The sequence below is a fragment of the Podarcis bocagei genome (genome assembly GCF_964188305.1).
Source record: "Podarcis bocagei genome assembly, chromosome: 10".
NCBI lineage: Eukaryota > Metazoa > Chordata > Lepidosauria > Squamata > Lacertidae > Podarcis > Podarcis bocagei.
Window position 1 is genome coordinate 5210256 of NC_138135.1, and position 19560 is coordinate 5229815.

Sequence of the window (19560 nt, forward strand, 5' to 3'; positions counted from 1 at the left end):
ATGTTTTGGTCGATGTTATCAAACGCTGCTGAGAGATCCAGCAGAACTAGGAAACAGCTCTCACCTTTGTCCCTAGCCCGCCAGAGATCATCAACCAGTGCGACCAAGGCAGTTTCAGTCCCATGATGAGGCCTGAATCCCGACTGGAAGGGATCCAAATGGTCCGCTTCTTCCAGGCGTGCCTGGAGTTGTTCAGCAACCACTCGCTCAATCACCTTGCCCAAGAATGGTAAATTTGAGACTGGGCGATAGTTGGCCAAATTGGCTGGGTCTAAAGATGTTTTTTAAAGAAGCGGTTTAATGACCGCCTCTTTCAGCGGGAAGGCTCCCTCACAGAGGGAAGCATTCACCACCCCGCAGAGCCCATCGCCCACAAACAGAAAAACGAACGATAGAAACAAATTCTTGTCATATCCTTATTTTCCTATACATTGTGAAGTGGGCTTCCCCACTTATCTGATTTTCATTTTACTTGTTTACTTGTTTTTTAAGGGTTCTCGTGATGCGTCAGGGAGTGGTCTGAAGCGGAGTATTGGGGAATCCATTCTCAGGCAGATCAGCTTTCCTGGGAGCTGGAGGGGGGGAATTGACCCTCCTCTTTTCTAGTGGTCTCAGAAGCAGGGAGAGACACCGATACAGAGCAGATTAGACAGGAGTTACCTAGCTGAGAGATAAGGACAAGAGAAACAGACTCAGCTGGCCCTGAAGCAGGAATACGGATTTCTTCGGAGATCATTGCTGGGAAGAAGAGTGGACTCTGAGAGGAACATGTCCCACACTCCATACATCTAAATGCTGTGCATCCTGTGCATGAGTCTGTTGATTTAGAACTGGACCTATACAGTGGTGCCCCGCAAGACGAATGCCTCGCAAAACGAAAAACTCGCTAGACAAAAGAGATTTCCGTTTTTGAGGTGCTTCGCAAAACGAATTTCCCTATGGGCTTGCTTCGCAAGACGAAAATGTCTTGCGAGTTCTAAGCCGCTAATAGCGCTAATCCACTAACCGCCGTGCTTCGCAAGACGAAAAAAACCGCAAGACGAAGAGAGTCACGGAACGGATTAATTTCGTCTTGCGAGGCACCACTGTACCTCTCACTAACTTCATTACATTCATATGGTTTGTCTCTTGTGTGAGTTTGTTAATGTAAATCAAGGGTCCCACTCTGATTGAAGCTCCTTCCAGAGGACAAACATTTAAATGGCTTCTCCGATGTGGGTCTGCTGATGTTTTCTAAAACTTCCACTGTGCCTGAAGCTCTTTCCACACTCAATGCATTTAAATGGTTTCTCCCCTGTGTGAGTCCGTTGATGTCTTCTAAGGGTTTGATTGAAACTAAAGCACTTTCCACATTCCATACATTCATATGGTTTTTCACCCGTGTGAGTACGCTGGTGTAATTTAAGGTTTGTATTCACACTAAAGCTCTTTCCACACTCCATGCATTTATATGGTTTCTCCCGTGTGTGAATCCGTTGATGTATTCTAAGGCTTCCATTATCAGTAAAGCTCTTTCCACACTCCATACATTTATATGGTTTCTCCCCTGTGTGAGTTCGCTGGTGTATATTGAGGTGTCCACTCTGACTGAAGCTCTTTCCACATTCCATACATTTATATGGTTTCTCCCCTGCATGAATCCGCTGGTGTAATTTAAGGTCTCCATTCTGACTGAAGAACTTTCCACACTCCAGACATTCAAATGGTTTCTCCCCTGTGTGAATCCGTTGATGTATTCTAAGGTTTCCATTTCGACTAAAGCTCTTTCCACACTCCATACATTTATATGGTTTCTCCCCTGTGTGAATCCGTTGATGTATTCTAAGGCTTCCATTATTACTAAAGCTGTTTCCACACTCCATACATTTATATGGTTTCTCCCCTGTGTGAGTTCGCTGGTGTATATTGAGGCCTCCACTCTGACTGAAGCTCTTTCCACATTCCATACATTTATATGGTTTCTCCCCTGCATGAATCCGCTGGTGTGATTTAAGGTCTCCATTCTGACTGAAGAACTTTCCGCACTCCAGGCATTCAAATGGTTTCTCCCCTGTGTGAATCCGTTGATGTATTCTAAGGCTTCCATTTCGACTAAAGCTCTTTCCACACTCCATACATTTATATGGTTTCTCCCCTGTGTGAATCCGTTGATGTATTCTAAGGCTTCCATTATTACTAAAGCTGTTTCCACACTCCGTACATTTATATGGTTTCTCCCCTGTGTGAGTTCGCTGGTGTAATTTAAGGTCTCCATTCTGACTGAAGCTCTTTCCGCACTCCATACATTTATGTGGTTTCTCCCCTTTGTGAATCCGTTGATGTATTCTAAGGTTTCCATTATCAGTAAAGCTCTTTCCACACTCCATACATTTATATGGTTTCTCCCCTGTGTGAATCCGTTGATGTATTCTAAGGTTTCCATTATCAGTAAAGCTCTTTCCACACTCCATACATTTATATGGTTTCTCCCCTGTGTGAGTCCTCTGATGTGTTCTAAGTGTATCACTCCAACTGAAGCTCTTTCCACAATCCAGACATTTAAAAGGTATTTTCCCTGTGTGAAACTGTTGATGTAAACTTAAGTGTCCATGTTGAGTGAAGTTCTTCCCACACTCCCTGCATTGGAATCCTTTCTTGCCCATGTGAATCCACTGATGTGTTCTACGTTTTCCACTATCTGTGAAACTTTTCCCACACTCCATACCTTTAAATGGTTTCTCCCCTTCTTGAGATCACTGATGTGAGCTATGTGTGCTCATTCAGTGAAGCATATTCCACATTTCACACATTTTAATGTCTATACCTAATGAAACAAAAGTGCCCCATCCCTCAGAATTCTGAATGTCTTCTCCATCACCTTCTTCAAAGTGGGAGGAAAGGAAATCCTGTTTGGGTTTCAAGGAAGAGAAGAAAGGGGAAGAGAACACATCAAGCGCCATTAGCACCTTCTCTTATTTCAGCTTCTCCTACATTCCCCTGCCTCCTACCCATGTTCCCAGTTTTGAGGAAACGAAGATGCAATGTCACCAAATGATAGTAATGCATCAGTAACCTTTCATAATCCTCAGTCATCGTTAATAAAGCAGCATGATCTTGGAAAACAGCCTTTTCAAATCAATTGTTTCCTCAAAGGAAAGCCAGCTGATCTCTTTCCATGAAAAGGCCCTCTCTTTCCCTGGTTCATCATTCCTTTGGACATTCCCCATCCTCTGCATCATAATCCTCCATCCACCTCTAGATCTTTATGAGTCACCTGCACAGTCCCAATGGCCTCAAGAGGTCCATATGAACCATTTTGTGAGACTCAGGTCTTCATCTTTTCCAGGGACTGTGGTCTGGGTCAGTCAGAGAATTAGTGACAAGGCTTGGTGCTTGGGGTCAACTGAATGGGTGCTCAGGGAAGCTCCAGTTCTTGGAGATGGACCTCTGTCTACATGCCTCACATTGCATGGAGAGAGCAGGAGAAGCAGAAGGAAAGCAGCTGGCAAATGGGAAACACCCCCCCATTGCTCCTTATAATAATGATGTGCTGCCTGATCTTGTGCCCGTCTCCTGACACAGGACTATCCTAATCTGGCACTGAAAAAGCTGGATATTAAAGGCAAATGGATAACTGTACTTAGTGGAAATTTCATCTTTGAATATGTAGTACTGATTCATTAACAACCTGAAATAGTGTTATTTCTTGAGATATTAATTTATTCCTGATCTGTCTTAAATATTATAATTATAGGATGCCTTGGGTGTTGAATGGTTTCTTTAAATGTAAAGGTTCATCATTGTTCCACCCGATGTGTATGTCTTTAAGGGGCCAGAAAAAGGGCCAGAGCAAAATAACGAGACCCAGCTTTACAGCTGTGAAACATAGCAGGTGCTGCTGAGTTGTACTGATTAAGGTGTGTCGGCATTTGGGTGTAGTATATAAGGAGCAGCACCTAGCTCTCCCATTACCCTGGGGGATGGGTTGGTGGTTGTGTCTGGTTTGTTGTTGATGTTTGTAGTGTAAATGGAGTTTTTGTGATTAAAACCTTGTTTGTTATTTTTGAGTCCCTTTTTAATGCATGGTCTCCCCAGCAAGCTCTCTGCAGCGCTACCATACTGCAAATAGCCAACATTGGGGTGTTAGGGGAGCAGTAGTACTTTTGTTGGAGGAAATGTAGTCTACCTTCTGGAGTAATTTTTCCACCATTGGTCCCCACCCTCCACTCAGCTCTCACCTGTGGCTTCCAGAAGCTGTCAGCATGCAAAATGGGCCACAATCCCAGGAACGGCTTCAACCGGCCGGCTAAACCAGGTGAGGATACCTGATGGGTCTCAAATCCTTGGCGGACTGGGGAATTCTGGAAAACAGAAGTGCTATTTACATCATAGATCACTGTAAAGTTATTCAAAATATTTGTCTTTTGAAGAAAAGACCACCAATTATCCAATGGCCCCTTCAAAGCTAATGAACGTCTTGTGCCTGGAGCTTTTGTGGGCTGCAGGACCAGGAAAGCTTCTGCCACCATGATCCTTCCAATTGGGATTCAGGCCTCATCATGGGATGGAAACTGCCCTGGTTGCACTGCTTGATGATCTCCGATGGGCTAGAGACCAAGGGGAAAGCTGTTTCCTGGTTCTGCTGGATCTCTCAGTGGCTTTGGAGACCTTTGACCATGGTATCCTACTGGACCCTCTAGGGGAGCTGGAGGCTCTGCTATGCAGTGGTTCCCCTCCTTCCTCCTGGGCCATATCCAGAAAGTGGTGTTGGGGGATGAGTGTTCTGACCCTGGGCTCTCACTTGTGGGGTGCCTCAGGGCTCCTTCCTCTCCCCATGCTTTTTAATATCTATATGAAGACACTGGGAGAGATCTTCACGGGGTTTGGGCTGGGTGTTCCCCAGTATGTGGATGATAGCAAGCTCTGCCTCTCTTTTAAATTGGAACCAGTGAAGGCAGTGACGGTCCTGTGTGAGTTTCTGGAGGCAGTTAGAGGATGGATGGTGGCTAACAGATTGAGGCTGAATCTTGACAAGGCAGAAATACTGTCCGAGGGCGAAAGGGGGCAGGCAGGTGTGGGAGACTCCCTAGACCCGATGGGGGTAACTGCCCCAAAAGGACCAGGTGCACAACCTGGGGGTCATTTTGGACTCACAGCTGTCCATGTAGGCACAGGTAAATTCTGTGTCCAGGGCAGCTGTCTGCCAGTTCCATCTGGTATGCAGGATGAGACCCTACCTGACCGCAGACTGTCTCTCCAGAGTGGTGCATGCTCTGGTGATCTCCCGCTTGGACTACTGTCATGTGCTACATGGGGCTCCCTTTGGAGGTGACTCGTAAACTGCAACTAATCCAGAATGCGGCAGTGACTTCCGGTCGGCGCCATCGGTTAATGGCGGATTTCCCTCCGAGCTCCGGAGGGAGTCTGCTTTGCGAGTTCGAGTCCTGCCGCTACGGCGAAGCGGGGGCCCTCAAAAATTACAGGCGCGGAAGCCTGTAAACAAGGAGACTCGGTGGGCACCATTGCGCCCCCCGAAATCGCAAGGGAGCCTTTTTAAAGGCGCCGGAACGGCAGCGGGGGTGAAGCGCGGTGTTGAGAGTCGTCACCCAGCTGAAGCGAAGCGGCATCGCCATAGCTGGAGAGGACCGATTCCTTCCTGAAATTTGGATTACAAATTAAAACCTGTGAGTAGGACTGAAAACTAATTTGGGATTTACAATTACCTCAAAGAATTTTGGCTGAAAACGGAATTGGTTTTAAAGCAAGGAAGTCAGCCTTTCCCGGACTGCAAAAAGCATACAGCAAAGAAGGTTAAAAGCTGCAACCTTTGAAAGAACTTAAAGAACTAAGTGAACTAGACATTGGCCTTAAAATTCCCCCTTTTGGCTGGCAGGAGCAAAAGGGGGTTGAATTTGTGTTTTAAACCTGCTGGAAAAGGGGTTTAAAAATTTTTTACCGCTGTGTCAAATACCCCTGAAACAGACTGCCTAAGTGAGGATGCCGGAAAGAGAACTGTCAGTGAGTTAAATGGTTATTTGGAAAGCTACTTTGTTTTTAAGTTATTGGGCTCTGGAGAGTTACTAAATTACTGGCCTGCTAAACTCTGAAAATACAGGAAACTGTTGCAATTGGCTTTCTGAAAACTCTAGGGGGATTGATTATAAGACATTTTGTTTTAGAACTTTTGGAAACTTTCCCCCCCTAGAGGACATTGTGGTAATTGTTGCAAATTGGATTGTAACTATCAAGGCAGTGGAAATTTCCTTTTAAAAACAATTTACAGACGTGAGAGTGACCTTGGCTGGGACATGAGTGGTGCACCAGAAGAGACAACAACTAGATCTGGTAGACCATACAAGACAAAATCTTTACAACCGCGTAGAGTTTCAGCTTCAGGCATCCCAGTGGCACCAGCTGCAACTGGCCAGATACAAACAACAATGACATCAGATGCTGTGACACAAGCTTTAGTCAAAATAAATGAGTCTTTGGAATCTCTGACAAAGCAGGGAGCGGAAAACAGCAAAAAATTGACAGAGCTCTCAATAAAACTTGATCAGAATACACAAAGTGCTAATGAATTAGGGAAAAGAGTGACTTCTAATACAGAATCTATTAATAAAATTTTAGAGGACTCTGCCAATATACGCAAAATTGCAGAAGAAGCTAAAGTTTCTGCTGAGGAGGCCAAAGTCTCTGCAGATGCCACCCAGGAAAAAATAGTACCAGTTTGCAAAAAGTTAGAAGATCATGCATTAGCCCTGTCCATGCTTGAATTGCAGAGGAAGGAAAGGAACTTAAGATTGAGAGCAGTCCCTGAAAGCGAAAGAGACAATTTGGCGGACTGCCTTTCTAAAGAATTTTCAGATTTTTGGCAACAGGAGCTGGAGAAGGAAGAAATTAAGATAGTGACTGCCTTCAGATTGGGCAGAGCGCAAGGCAGGAAAAAGCCAAGGGATTGCCTGATAACCTTAAGATCAAAAGAGGAAAGATATAAAATACTGAATTTGCATTACCAAAGAACCCTCGAGATTGAAGATTCTTTTGTGGAGATTTTTAAAGATATACCAAAACAGATTTTGGACGTAAGAACACAATATAAAGAGTTGGTCGGTCTACTGAGAAAGAATGAAATACCTTTCAGGTGGGAATTCCCTCAAGGTCTATCCTTTAAATTTAAAGGTGGGAAAATCAGGATAAGATCAGTTCAAGACAGAGACCAATTTTTGAATGATTACGGGGAAGATCTCCTGAAAGGAGCAGTGGGAGTGGAATTAACATCAGAGTCAAAAGAAGCAACAGACATCTTAAATTTGACGTTTGGACTTAAATCACCGACAGAAGAAGAACAGCTACTCGGAGCAACAGGAGGCAAATAGTTTCAAGATGGCTCTGCAACTTTTAAGCTGGAATTGTAATGGTCTGAACCTCCCTCGAAAGAGAAGAAATGTGTTTCACTTATTGAAAAAAGAACATTTGGACTTGATTTGTCTACATGAAACCCATGTGACAAGATTGCATAGGAAACTACTCATCAACAAGAGATTAGGCCAAGAATTTATTTCATCAGATAAAGTTAAGAAAAGAGGAGTGGTAATCTATGCAAAGGAAAAACTTTTCCCGAAATTTATGTTTAAAGATGAACAAGGGAGATATTTGGCAATTGAAATTCAAGCCCAAGGTGAAATTTTTTTGATATTAGGGATTTATGCACCCAATGAAGGGAAGTCAGAATTCTTTAAGAAGTTGCATGAGACATTATTGGACTATTTGGATTATAATCTAATTATGATGGGAGACATGAATGGAGCAGTATCTACAAATATGGACAAAGCACAAAGACAGGTAATTTCCAAAGATGGGAGATTACCAAAGACCTTTTTTGAAATGACTGAAAACATGGACTTGATTGATATTTGGAGAACAAAGAACCCTCTCTCTCGAGAGGGTACTTTCTTTTCTGAAGCTATGATGACCTGGACTAGAATCGACCAAATTTGGATTACTAGTGGGATGGCTCCAAAGATTAAGAAAGTGGAAATCTGCCCAAAGACTTGCTCCGACCATAATGCCATAAAGATGGAGATGAAATTTACAACAGCTGGTTCATTTAGATGGAGGATGAATGACACCCTATTTAGAGATGAGGAGACCCTCACTTGTGGGGTGCCTCAGGGTTCCGTCCTCTCCCCCATGCTTTTTAACATCTATATGAAGCCGCTGGGAGAGATCATCAGGGGGTATGGACTGGGGGTCCATCAATATGCAGATGATACCCAGCTCTACCTCTCTTTCAAATCAGAACCAGTGAAGGCGGTGAAGGTCCTGTGTGAGTGCCTGGAGGTGGTTGGAGGATGGATGGCGGCTAATGGATTGAAGTTGAATCCTGACAAGACAGAAGTACTGTTTTGGGGGGACAGGGGGCGGGCTGGTGTGGAGGACTCCCTGGTCCTGAATAGGGTAACTGTGCCCCTGAAGGACCAGGTGCGTAGCCTGGGAGTCATTTTGGACTCACAGCTGTCCATGGAGGCGCAGGTCAATTCTGTATCCAGGGCAGCTGTCTACCAACTCCACCTGGTACGCAGGCTGAGACCCTACCTGCCCGCGGACTGTCTGGCCAGAGTGGTGCATGATCTAGTTAACTCCCGCTTGGACTACTGCAATGCGCTCTACGTGGGGCTACCTTTGAAGGTGACTCGGAAACTACAGCTAATCCAGAATGCGGCAGCTAGACTGGTGACTGGGGGCGGCCGCCGAGACCACATAACACCGGTCTTGAAAGACCTACATTGGCTCCCAGTACGTTTCCGAGCACAATTCAAAGTGCTGGTGTTGACCTTTAAAGCCCTAAACGGCTTCGGCCCAGTATACCTGAAGGAGCGTCTCCACCCCCATCGTTCTGCCTGGACACTGAGGTCCAGCGCCGAGGGCCTTCTGGCGGTTCCCTCATTGCGAGAAGCAAAGCTACAGGGAACCAGGCAGAGGGCCTTTTCGGTGGTGGCACCCGCCCTGTGGAATGCCCTCCCATCGGATGTCAAGGTGATGGACAATTACCTGACATTCAGAAGACATCTTAAGGCAGCCCTATTCAGGGAAGCTTTTAATGTATGATATTTTAGTGTTTTTTGGTTTCTGTGGAAGCTGCCCAGAGTGGCTGGGGAAACCCAGCCAGATGGGTGGGGTACAAATAATAAATTATTATTATTATTATTATTATCCACAAAAAGGCCCAAAAAACTTTGAAGGACTATTTTGAAATAAATCTTAAAACAGATGTGGAAAAAAGAGTAATCTGGGACGCAAGTAAAGCTGTGATGCGAGGATTCCTAATACAACAAAATTCAATAAAAAAGAGAAACTAAAATGAAAAGAAGGTCAAGATTCTGGAAAAGATAAAAGAAGGAGAGAAGAAACTGAGATCTAAACCAAAGTCCCAGGAGATTCTGAGAGAGATTAAGCTACATCAGACACAATATATGGAATTGACGAATCAAGAGATTGAATGGAAGATTAAACAAATGAGACAAAAGACATTTGAATCTGCAGATAAATGTGGCAAACTTCTAGCTTGGCAATTGAAGAAAAGACAGAAATTGAATACGATTACAAGCCTAGAAGTGGATGGAAAGAATATATACAAACCTAATGAGATTAGAAATTGCTTTCTGAGATATTTTAAAAAATTATACTCACAAGGGCCGCAGAAGGAAGAAGATATAGATGAGTTTCTCAAGCAATATGGATTACAAAAAATCTCTTACCCAAAGTAAAGTGGATCTAAACCAGAAAATAACAGAACAAGAGATAGAGGGTGCCATCCAAAACATGCAACTGGGCAAATCTCCAGGACCAGATGGGTTGACTTCCAGATATTACAAAGCTTTGAAGGAGTGGTTGGTACAACCGTTAAAGGAAGTCTGCAATGAGATTTTGGAGGGGAAAAGGGCACCAGAATCGTGGAAAGAAGCGTATATTACACTCATACCAAAAACAGAGACTGAAAAGACTCAGCTTAAGAACTACCGCCCTATATCATTACTTAATGTGGATTACAAAATTTTTGCAGACATTTTGGCAAAAAGATTGAAAAGAGTGCTGATGGAAGAGATTCATAAGGACCAAGCAGGCTTTCTCCCAAAAAGACATTTGTCAGATAATGTGAGGAACATAATAGACATTTTGGAATTATTAGAGGTGAACATAAACACTAAAGCAGTTTTGATATTTGTGGACGCAGAGAAAGCCTTTGACAATATCTCTTGGAGTTTTATGAAGAAGAATATTCACGGGATGGGGGTAGGCCAAGGATTTGAGAATGGTATGGGTGCAATATATTCTGAACAAAAGGCTAAGCTGATTGTAAATAATGTGATAACTGAAGAATTTAAAATAGAAAAAGGGACACGACAGGGGTGCCCAATCTCCCCATTACTTTTTATATCAGTTCTGGAGGTGTTGCTAAATATGATTAGAGATGACCAGCTGGTTAAAGGGATACAGGTCGGAGCTAAACAGTACAAGTTAAGGGCCTTCGCAGATGATTTAGTACTTACTTTACAAGAGCCAGACACTAGTACAAAAAGGGTTTTAGAGTTAATTCAAGAATTTGGTCGTTGCCGGATTTAAATTGAACAAACAAAAGACTAAGGTTTTGGGGAAAAAATTAACAGTCATGGAAAGGGAGAAGTTCCAGAATGAAACAGGCTTGACGGTGGTTAAGAAGGTGAAATATCTAGGGGTTCATATGACATCTAAGAATTTGAATTTGTTTAAAGATAATTATGAGAAATGTTGGTCAGAAGTTAAAAAGGATCTAGAAATATGGTCAAATTTGAAGCTTTCAATGTTAGGCCGAATTGCAGCTATAAAGATGAATGTATTGCCTAGAATGTTATTTTTGTTTCAAACATTGCAAATTCTTGACAAGATGGACTGTTTCAAGAGGTGGCAGAAGAACATTTCGAAATTTGTCCGGCAGGGCAAAAAGCCCAGAATAAAATTTAAGATATTAACGGACGCAAAAGAAAGAGGGGGATTTGCCCTGCCGGACTTAAAATTGTATTATGAATCAGCAGCGTTCTGCTGGATGAAAGAGTGGATGCTCCTCGAGAATACAGATATCTTGGATTTAGAAGGTTTTAATAATGCATTTGGATGGCATGCATATTTATGGTATGACAAAGCTAAGGTGCATAAGGCCTTTAAAAATCACATTGTTAGAAAAGCACTATATAATGTTTGGACTAGATATAAAGACTTGATGGAAAACAAAACTCTTAGATGGTTGTCGCCTTTGGAGGCTAAAGCTGTGAAAAAACTCAATATGGAGGCCAAATGGCCAAAGTATTGGGAAATTTTGGAACAAGAGGGTGATAAATTGAAACTACAGAGTGATGAGAAATTGAAAACTAAAGTACGAGATTGGATCCATTATTATCAAATAATGGAGGTTTATAAACAAGACAGGAAAATTGGCTTCCAGGTGGAGAAATCAAAATTAGAAACAGAACTGTTAGAACCCAATGCTAAGAATTTGTCAAGAATGTACAACTTGTTGCTGAAATGGAATACACAAGATGAAACAGTTAAATCAGCTATGATTAAGTGGGCACAGGATATTGGTCATAATATTATGTTTGCTGACTGGGAACAGTTGTGGACCACCGGTTTAAAATTTACGGCATGTAATGCCTTAAAAGAAAATATTATGAAAATGATCTATAGGTGGTACATGACCCCAGTCAAGCTAGCAAAAATCTATCATTTGCCTGACAATAAGTGTTGGAAGTGTAAAAAAACTGAAGGTACTTTCTATCACCTTTGGTGGACGTGCCCGAAGATAAAGGTTTTCTGGGAAATGATATATAATGAAATGAAAAAGGTACTTAAATGTACTTTCCCTAAGAAACCAGAGGCCTTTCTTTTGGGCATTGTCGGCCAATTGGTGTTAAAGAAAGACAGAACTTTTTTTATGTATGCTACTACAGCAGCAAGAATACTCATTGCAAAGCATTGGAAGACTCAAGATCTACCCACTCTGGAAGAATGGCAGATGAAGGTGATAGACTATATGGCACTGGCTGAAATGACCGGCAGAATTCGTGAACAGGGGAAAGAGACGACGGATGAAGATTGGAAAAAATTTAAAATTTATCTTAAGAAATATTATAAAATTGATGAATGCTAAAATGTTGAGGTTTTAGAAAAAAAGGAGATTACAGCGGCAAAAGATTAAGTAAAAGAAAAGAATAAATAAGGGACAAATTTGATAAAAATAAGTTTAGGATTTGCTGAAATAATTTTGGAAATTGGGATGTAGAAAGGGGAGGTTTGGGGGAGTCGGAGAAGTGAGGTTTATGAAAAAGATACAAAATTATACATGTTTGTTTGTTTCTTTATTTGTTTGTATTGTCTATAAAAAATTTTGTAAAACCAATAAAAAATATTTTTTTTTAAAAAAAAAAACAGAATGCGGCAGCTGGACAACAGAATAGGAGCAGCCGCTGAGACAACATAACACCAGTCCGAAAGGATCTTCACTGATTTCCAGTACATTTCTGAGCACGATTCACATTGTTGGTGCTGACCTTTAAATTGCCTCGGTTGCATTTTTCAGGCATAGATTCCTGTTATGCCTTCAGTCACAAATTTATTTGCTGAAGGAATTTTTTGCTGTCTCTGAGCTTTATTTCCTACTCTGCTAATTGTATGTTGGACTTGCTCTGGAGATCATTGTGGAGCAGCAAGATCATTGACCTAAAGCCCTACAGCCTCACTCTCTATAGACCTGAAGGAGCGTCTCCACCCCCATCGCTCAGTCTGTACATTGAGGTCCTCCTTCGAGGGTCTTCTGCTGGTTCAACACACCCCATGAGAAGCGAAGTTACAGGGAAGCAGGCAGAGGGCAAGGAAATGGACTACTGCCATGTGCTACATGGGGCTACCTTTGGAGGTGACTCGTAAACTGCAACTAATCCAGAATGCGGCAGCTGGACAACAGAATGGGAGCAGCCGCTGAGACAACATAACACCAGTCCGAAAGGATCTTCACTGACTCCCAGTACATTTCTGAGCACAATTCACATTGTTGGTGATGACCTTTAATTTGTCTCCACCCCCATCGCTCAGTCTGTACACTGAGGTCCTCCTTCAAGGGTCTTCTGCTGGTTGAACCCCCCCCCCCCATGAGAAGCGAAGTTACAGGGAAGCAGGCAGAGGGCAAGGAAAGGGGCAACTATCTGACATTTAGAAGACAGCTGAAGGCAGCCCTGTATCAGGAGGTTTTTAATGTCTGATGTTTTACTGTCTTTTATATGTACTGTAAGCTGCCCAGAATGGCTGGGAAACCCAGCCAGATTGCAGCATATAAATAGTACAATCGTTCTTATTATATTGTTATTGTTTTGTAGTTATTTTGGAATTTGTACTGCAATATCAGCTAACGAAATGTTATGGGTGGAGAGAATCACAGGGCTGCTGTAAACTGTAATCCCACCCATAACTTGTCATTCACATACAGTCTGTAAATTTGGGGAGGTCGCACACCTCACTTGTGCTAATACTGGCAGTCTTTGGCCTGTATAGGCACACCTTGTATGTAGAGCCTCCAGCCACAGGCACTGTCGATCATGAAAATGTCTCCTTTGACTGGGAAGAATCTTGTCAGTCACTCTGACACTACGAGGAACAGAAATGCTTCTGATGACAGATGTACATTTCCCTCATCCTCAATGAAGTAGGCATTGGAAAAGACAATAAAAATGGAATGCTGAGAGAGAGGAAAAGGTTTCTGGCTGCTTCCTGGTGGGATTGCGGAAACAGAGAACGGCTTCTGAAAAGGGCTCTCCCCTCCCCTCTTCCTCTCGGGATTTGAACCGCTGCGTCTGGACAGGGCAGGTGTCTATGCGGTGGGAAGAGCATGGAGCTTGCTGGAAGGAAGGGGTGGGGGGACTGGACCCCACACTTTCCAGGGATCCCTCTCTGGTCACCTTGAAGGGGTAGCCGATTCCTGGGCGGGAGGGAAAAGGCAAGGCGGCCCCTCCGGAGATTCCCCGCGTCCGCCACGCGGACCTATCTGTAACCTTTGCTTTGTACTTGTGTTAACCAATCAGCAACAAGCACATATGTGGCAATGCTGTAATATTCAATAAAAGGGACTCCCCGAGACATGCTCGAGAGGATGCCTCCCATCTATGACACCACCACTCGTCTGTGGTTTATGTCAACCCAACACGGACCTCTCCCTACAGACTGGTCTTCCTTTCTCTCTCTCATTGCTGCCCTTCCCTGCCCCACGGATGCTCCCCCCGACTTCCTCGACCCCCTCCCTCTTTCATTGAGTCTCCCCTGCACCCAGAGGCTGCCTTGGCGCGCCCCGTCTCTCCATTCAGAGCACCCCCCCAACACGAGCCACACGGGGGTCTCTATCCAGGCGTCCCTCGCGCCCGTTAACCCATTCATGGCCCGCCTTTCTCCGTGCAGATCCCACAGGGCCCCAGGTATGCCTGTGCGGGGGAAACGGGGCAAGGAGGCCTTCGTGGGGACCCCCTGGGTGGGGGTCCCATATCCGCCGCTGCCAAGGCGCCTAAGGGGCCCACGAAAGATGCTTTTGGGAGCTGGCGGGGGTCTCTGGGTCCTTTTCTCCCTTCCCCCCGCAACCCCATTACCTCTTTTCCTCGCTCCCGATTCTCCTTTCCTTTCCTGCAATATCCACGGGGGTGGGGTGTCCTCTCCTGTTGCCCCTCCTCCCCTTTCCGAAAGCGCGCCCCCCTAGAGCTACGGCGCAAATCAGCAATCCGGCGCAGAAGAGCCACTTCCGGGAGAAGCAGGCAGTTTGGGAGGAGGGTTCATCCCCCCCCCCCCCATTCCGGGAACAGAGGTCGGGTGGCGAGGAGGAGGAGCAACATATTGGGGAGGGGATTTGGGGTTGTGAGGGCGGGGTGAGAGGAGGATGTGCGGGGAGGGGAGGGAAAGAATTGAGACGGGACGGGGAGGAAGGTTATTCCCCTCCCGTTTTCCTCCTGTAGATCAGGAGAGCGGGTGAGGGGCTGATGCTGGCAATCCAATTACAAATTGGGGTCCCCCACCCCACAATGTTTACATTGCAAAATCCTTCCCTCGCCCACCCCACGCCATGAGCCGTGCGCCCGTGCTTTAGGAATTGGTGCTCTTCAAACCAGGAAGGGGGGACAGTTATACGACTCCCCCAAAACCCCAAGTCCCCACCACAGGCTCTGACTAAGGCCAGGACAATGACCGTGGACACAGACACCTTCCATGCACAACAGCAAAGAGGCTCAGAGAAGCAGCCTATACAACTGTAGCAAGAAGCGGATACCATGAATCGTACCTTGTCCTCCGAGTATCCAATATAGAAAACTGTAGAAACGTCCGTTAATCGCCCCAATTCAACGGTTTGATCGATTTCCTGGTTCCCACGACTAATGACTCCTCTGGAATTCGGGGATCTCGGGCTCCCCCTGACTCCATAATCCCTTAGGAGGCAGGAGGCGATCCAGGGCAGCACATGCCCCAGGCAGAAATCCATCGGATTATGGATTATTCTGGTACTTTGGGGGAAAGGTGTGGGAAACTGGGGCTGTTGACAGGGGTGGGTGATTGGTCCATGTTTCTGAATGCCAAAGACTCCTACTTTGTGACAAATCTGTGATGCATCAAAGATGCTGTGGAAAAATGTATTGTGGGAAATGGGGAGAGGTCTTAAAAATCCATGCAACCATCTTCTCGGGGTTCCTACTCTTGGTGTGTTTGAACCTTGTTGCAACAAATAAAGATCAGGTCAACTGACCTCCGTTTGCATCTTTAACTTGGCTGGAGACTCCTTCTTTTGCTGACCGGAGGGACCCCCGGGGAGTGGCACCCTAACGAACTGGGCAGCGGAGTAAATCAGCACCCCGGGATATTTTCCTTCTCAACTCTGTCCCACCTGAGCCTCACCCCCTTACCTAAAAGCCAGACACAACACAATGTGACAGGATTGTGACTCCTGCCCTCAGCAAACAAAATAAGACCCCCCCCAGAGCAAAGCAACCCCGGGATGCTGTGTCCCCCAATCCTTGACATGAAAAGGGGAGGGGCTCGGGAAACCTTCCGGGAGCAGGCGGGGAGGGGGCTTCCCAGGCTCCAGAAGCTCCTTCTCAGTTATTCCTCCCCACCCTCTCCTCCTGCCTCTCCTCCTTTCCTACAGCTTCTTCACTTGTGGGGAAGCTGTGGCCCTTGCACAGGGGCCCCTTGGGCCTGATCCTGCAGGGCTTACCTGGCATTCCTCCAGATGCAGGTGAGCCCTCCTTTCTCCTTCAAGGTGAACAGGGTTTCCCAAATTTGGGTCTCCAGCTGTTTTCGGACTACAGCTGCCATCACCCCTAGCTAGCAAGACCAGTGGTCAGGGATGATGGTGGAAAAGATCGTAAAACAGCTCCTTCTCCTTATGGGATGCACGAGGAGCCCGTCTAGGAAACAGTCGGTCTCCCAAAAGTCAGAGAAACTAAGAGAGACCAACCAAAGTAACGCTGGGTCAAAGCGGCTGCTATGCCTGACCTTTTATTAAGGTAAGAAAGGTAAAGGACCCCTGGACGGTTAACTCCAGTCAAAGATGACTATGGGGTTGCAGTTCTCATCTCGCTTTCAGGCTGAGGGAGCTGGCGTTTGTCCACAGACAGCTACCTGGGCATGTGGCCTGCAAGACTAAACCGCTTCTGGTGCATGACAGAAACCAGAGCGCACAGAAACACCGTTTACCTTCCCGCCACCTATTTATCTACTTGCACTGGTGTGCTTTCAGACTGCTAGGTTGGCAGGAGCCGGAGCAGAGCAACGGGAGCTCACCCCGTTGTGGGAATTCAAACTACCAACCTTCCGATCAGCAAGACCATGAGGCACTGTGGTTGAGACCACAGCGCCACCCCCCCCCCCCGATCTTTTATTAATAGACCTTCTGCAGCAGGGTCTGAAGCCACTCACGAGGGAAGGGGGGAACTCTGAACAAAAGAAAGACGATACTTTTATAAATTTCCACCCCACCGTTTCCCACCCTTGTAGATCTATCATGGAGGACGTCAGGAAGGAGGTGCCGCAGGGTGAGGTTACAGGTGAGGATCGTTTGTGAAGTGGATGGTGATAGTGACATTATTCATGTGTTTGCAAAGTACCTGGTGCTGGGGTCTGGGCTGCACCCATTCTGTTAATGGCTGTCCCTTTTGTGATGCTGCAGGAATGGACAGAGGAAACAGCATTGGAAGCAACAAGCAGTGCATGTATGGGCGTTCACAGTTCCCACTGTTGTGCTAAGATGTGTGGAATGTGATCCATCAGAAGCAGTACAAGTCAATCTGTACAAGTCAATCTGAGACAGATTGAATTGTATAATAGTGAGAGGCTCACACGAGCCTGCAACCAGTTATCTGCTGTGCATGTAAAAAGGGGAATGCGCTCTGTTTCATAAAGGAAATTGCTGCCGCAAGTTTGGAAGGATATTAACAAACAATATATCCTCTACCTGCCACCCTGAACATTCCCACAAGATGCTCCCATCTTTGTGTCAGATTGGAACTCTTACGGGGAGAAGTCAGTCTTTATTTGTGAATGGCTGTTACTTTGTTTGAAGAATGGTTTATTCAATAAAAGTGTCTTAGTCATGAATGGGTGTTTTTTTATATACTGTAGACCCAGTAGACGGCAGTGTGGAGTTGTCTATACTGGGTCTGTCATGACAGCAACAGTTACACTTTGTTCCATGTATTTTGTACAAAGTTTTACAAAGTCTGTTTCAGTAGCACATTCAAAGCATTACACAGTACGTTTGTGGTATCAACATGACCACGTTAGAGGCAAGGCTTTACACTTTTGGGACTATAATGTATACATTTTCTTAATAACAATCACAGAAACATAACAGAGAATCCGCCTCCTTTTCCATAGACAGTACATCAATGGGAATTCTAGTCAGGCTTTCGAGGTGGCTCTGGCAAGTGAGCCCAGCTGCATGTGACAAGGGTGGGGAGGAATTCCTTCCTGTCAATCAGCTTTGAGTATAGGGGTGAGTCACCCTATTCCTCTGGCAGGAGTGATAGTGGGGCTTCCTTGCCCGCTTCCATTCAGCTCTGCCATCCCCAAATGGCAAGTCTCCTTCAGCCCTTGTGGGAGGGGACAGGCTGGAAGCTGAAGGGCTTCCCTTGGAGTAGACTTTGCTTCGCTGTCTGTTGACCTCAATCTCTGTATTTTTAATGTTCTGTTGGGTACCTGCAGCTCCTCATTCTCCCTCTTGCAATAAGGCTTGGGGGACTATCTTTACCTTTCCACCTGAGCGGTACCTATTTATCTACTTGCACTTTGACATGCTTTCGAACTGCTAGGTTAGCAGGAGCAAGGACCGAGTAATCGGAGATCACCCTGTCATGGGGATTCAAACCACGGACCTATGGTTTAACCCACAGCGCCACCCGCGTCCCTGTCAAAAGGTACTTTATATCTAAAATTATTCTCACTATTGTGAGACATTACCTTCATTTAAAGAAATACAGCACACAAGTACATGTACCAGCAGAAGGGAGCAAGGGAGGCAAGAGGCTGGAACGACACAGGGCAATGTGTTTTGTCAGGGAATGGTCTGAAGCCGAATATTGGGGAATCCATTCTCAAGGAGATCAGCTTTCCTCAGAAGAAGAGATGGAGGGGGAGAAACGGCCCCCCTCGTTTCCAGTGGTCTCAGAAGCGGGGAGAGACACAGACACAGAGCAGATTAGACAGGAGTTAACCAGTTTGAGATAATGGCAACACTCAGCTGGGCCCTGAAGCCGGAAGCCGGATCTCCTCTGAGTTCATTGCTGTGAAGAAGAGGGGACTCTGAGAGGAACATGTCCTGCACTCCATACATCTAAATGGGTTCTCCCATCTGAGACTCCCTTGATGTTTCTTAAACACTCCATTATAACTAAAGCACTTTCTGTAATCCTTCCATTTAAACTGCTTCTCCGCTTTGAGTTTGTTGATGGATTGTCGGGTTTCAACTCTTAAAGTTCTTCCTGTCCATGAGTCTGTTGATCATAGAATCATAGACTCACAGAGCTGGAATAGACCACAAGGGCCATCGAGTCCAACCCCCTGCCAAGAAGGAAAATGTAGGACCTCCCCTAGGACTGAACCTTTATTTCCTTTCCTGAAATTTATATGGTTTGTCTCTTGGGTGCGTTTGTTGGCATAAATTAAAGGGTTCCACTCTGACTGAAGCTCCTTCCACACGCCATAGATTTAAAGGGTTTCTCCCATGTGTGTCTGCTGATGTTTTCTAAGATTTCCACTTTGACTGAAGCTCTTCCCACACTCCAGGCATTCAAATGGTTGCTCCCCTGTGTGAGTCCGTTGATGTCTTCTAAGGCTTCCATTATGAAGAAAGCTCTTTCCACACTCCATACATTTAAATGGTTTCTCCCCTGTGTGAGTCCATAGATGAATACTGAGGTGTCCACTCTGACTGAAGCTCTTTCCGCACTCCATACATTTAAATGGTTTCTCCCCTGTGTGAGTCCGTTGATGTGTTCTAAGGGATGCATTGAAATTAAAGCT

At 45.3% G+C, this 19560-nt stretch overlaps 1 protein-coding gene across 6 annotated transcripts in view; it reads right to left on the reverse strand.

Moving 5' to 3' along the window:
• Positions 1–414: 414 nt before the first annotated feature.
• Positions 415–19560, reverse strand: part of LOC308595675 (uncharacterized protein) — a 70402-nt gene continuing 51256 nt past the window's right edge. For 5 of the 6 annotated variants that reach the window (XM_081210275.1, XM_081210276.1, XM_081210274.1 and 2 more), the window contains one exon: positions 415–2885. In XM_081210275.1, the coding sequence (XP_081066401.1) occupies positions 1197–2702 (1506 nt within the window). In that variant the 5' untranslated portion in view covers positions 2703–2885 and the 3' untranslated portion in view covers positions 415–1196. Of the gene's footprint in view, positions 2886–4217; positions 4341–19560 lie in introns of all 6 variants that reach the window. The other variant, XM_081210271.1, reaches the window with a different exon arrangement.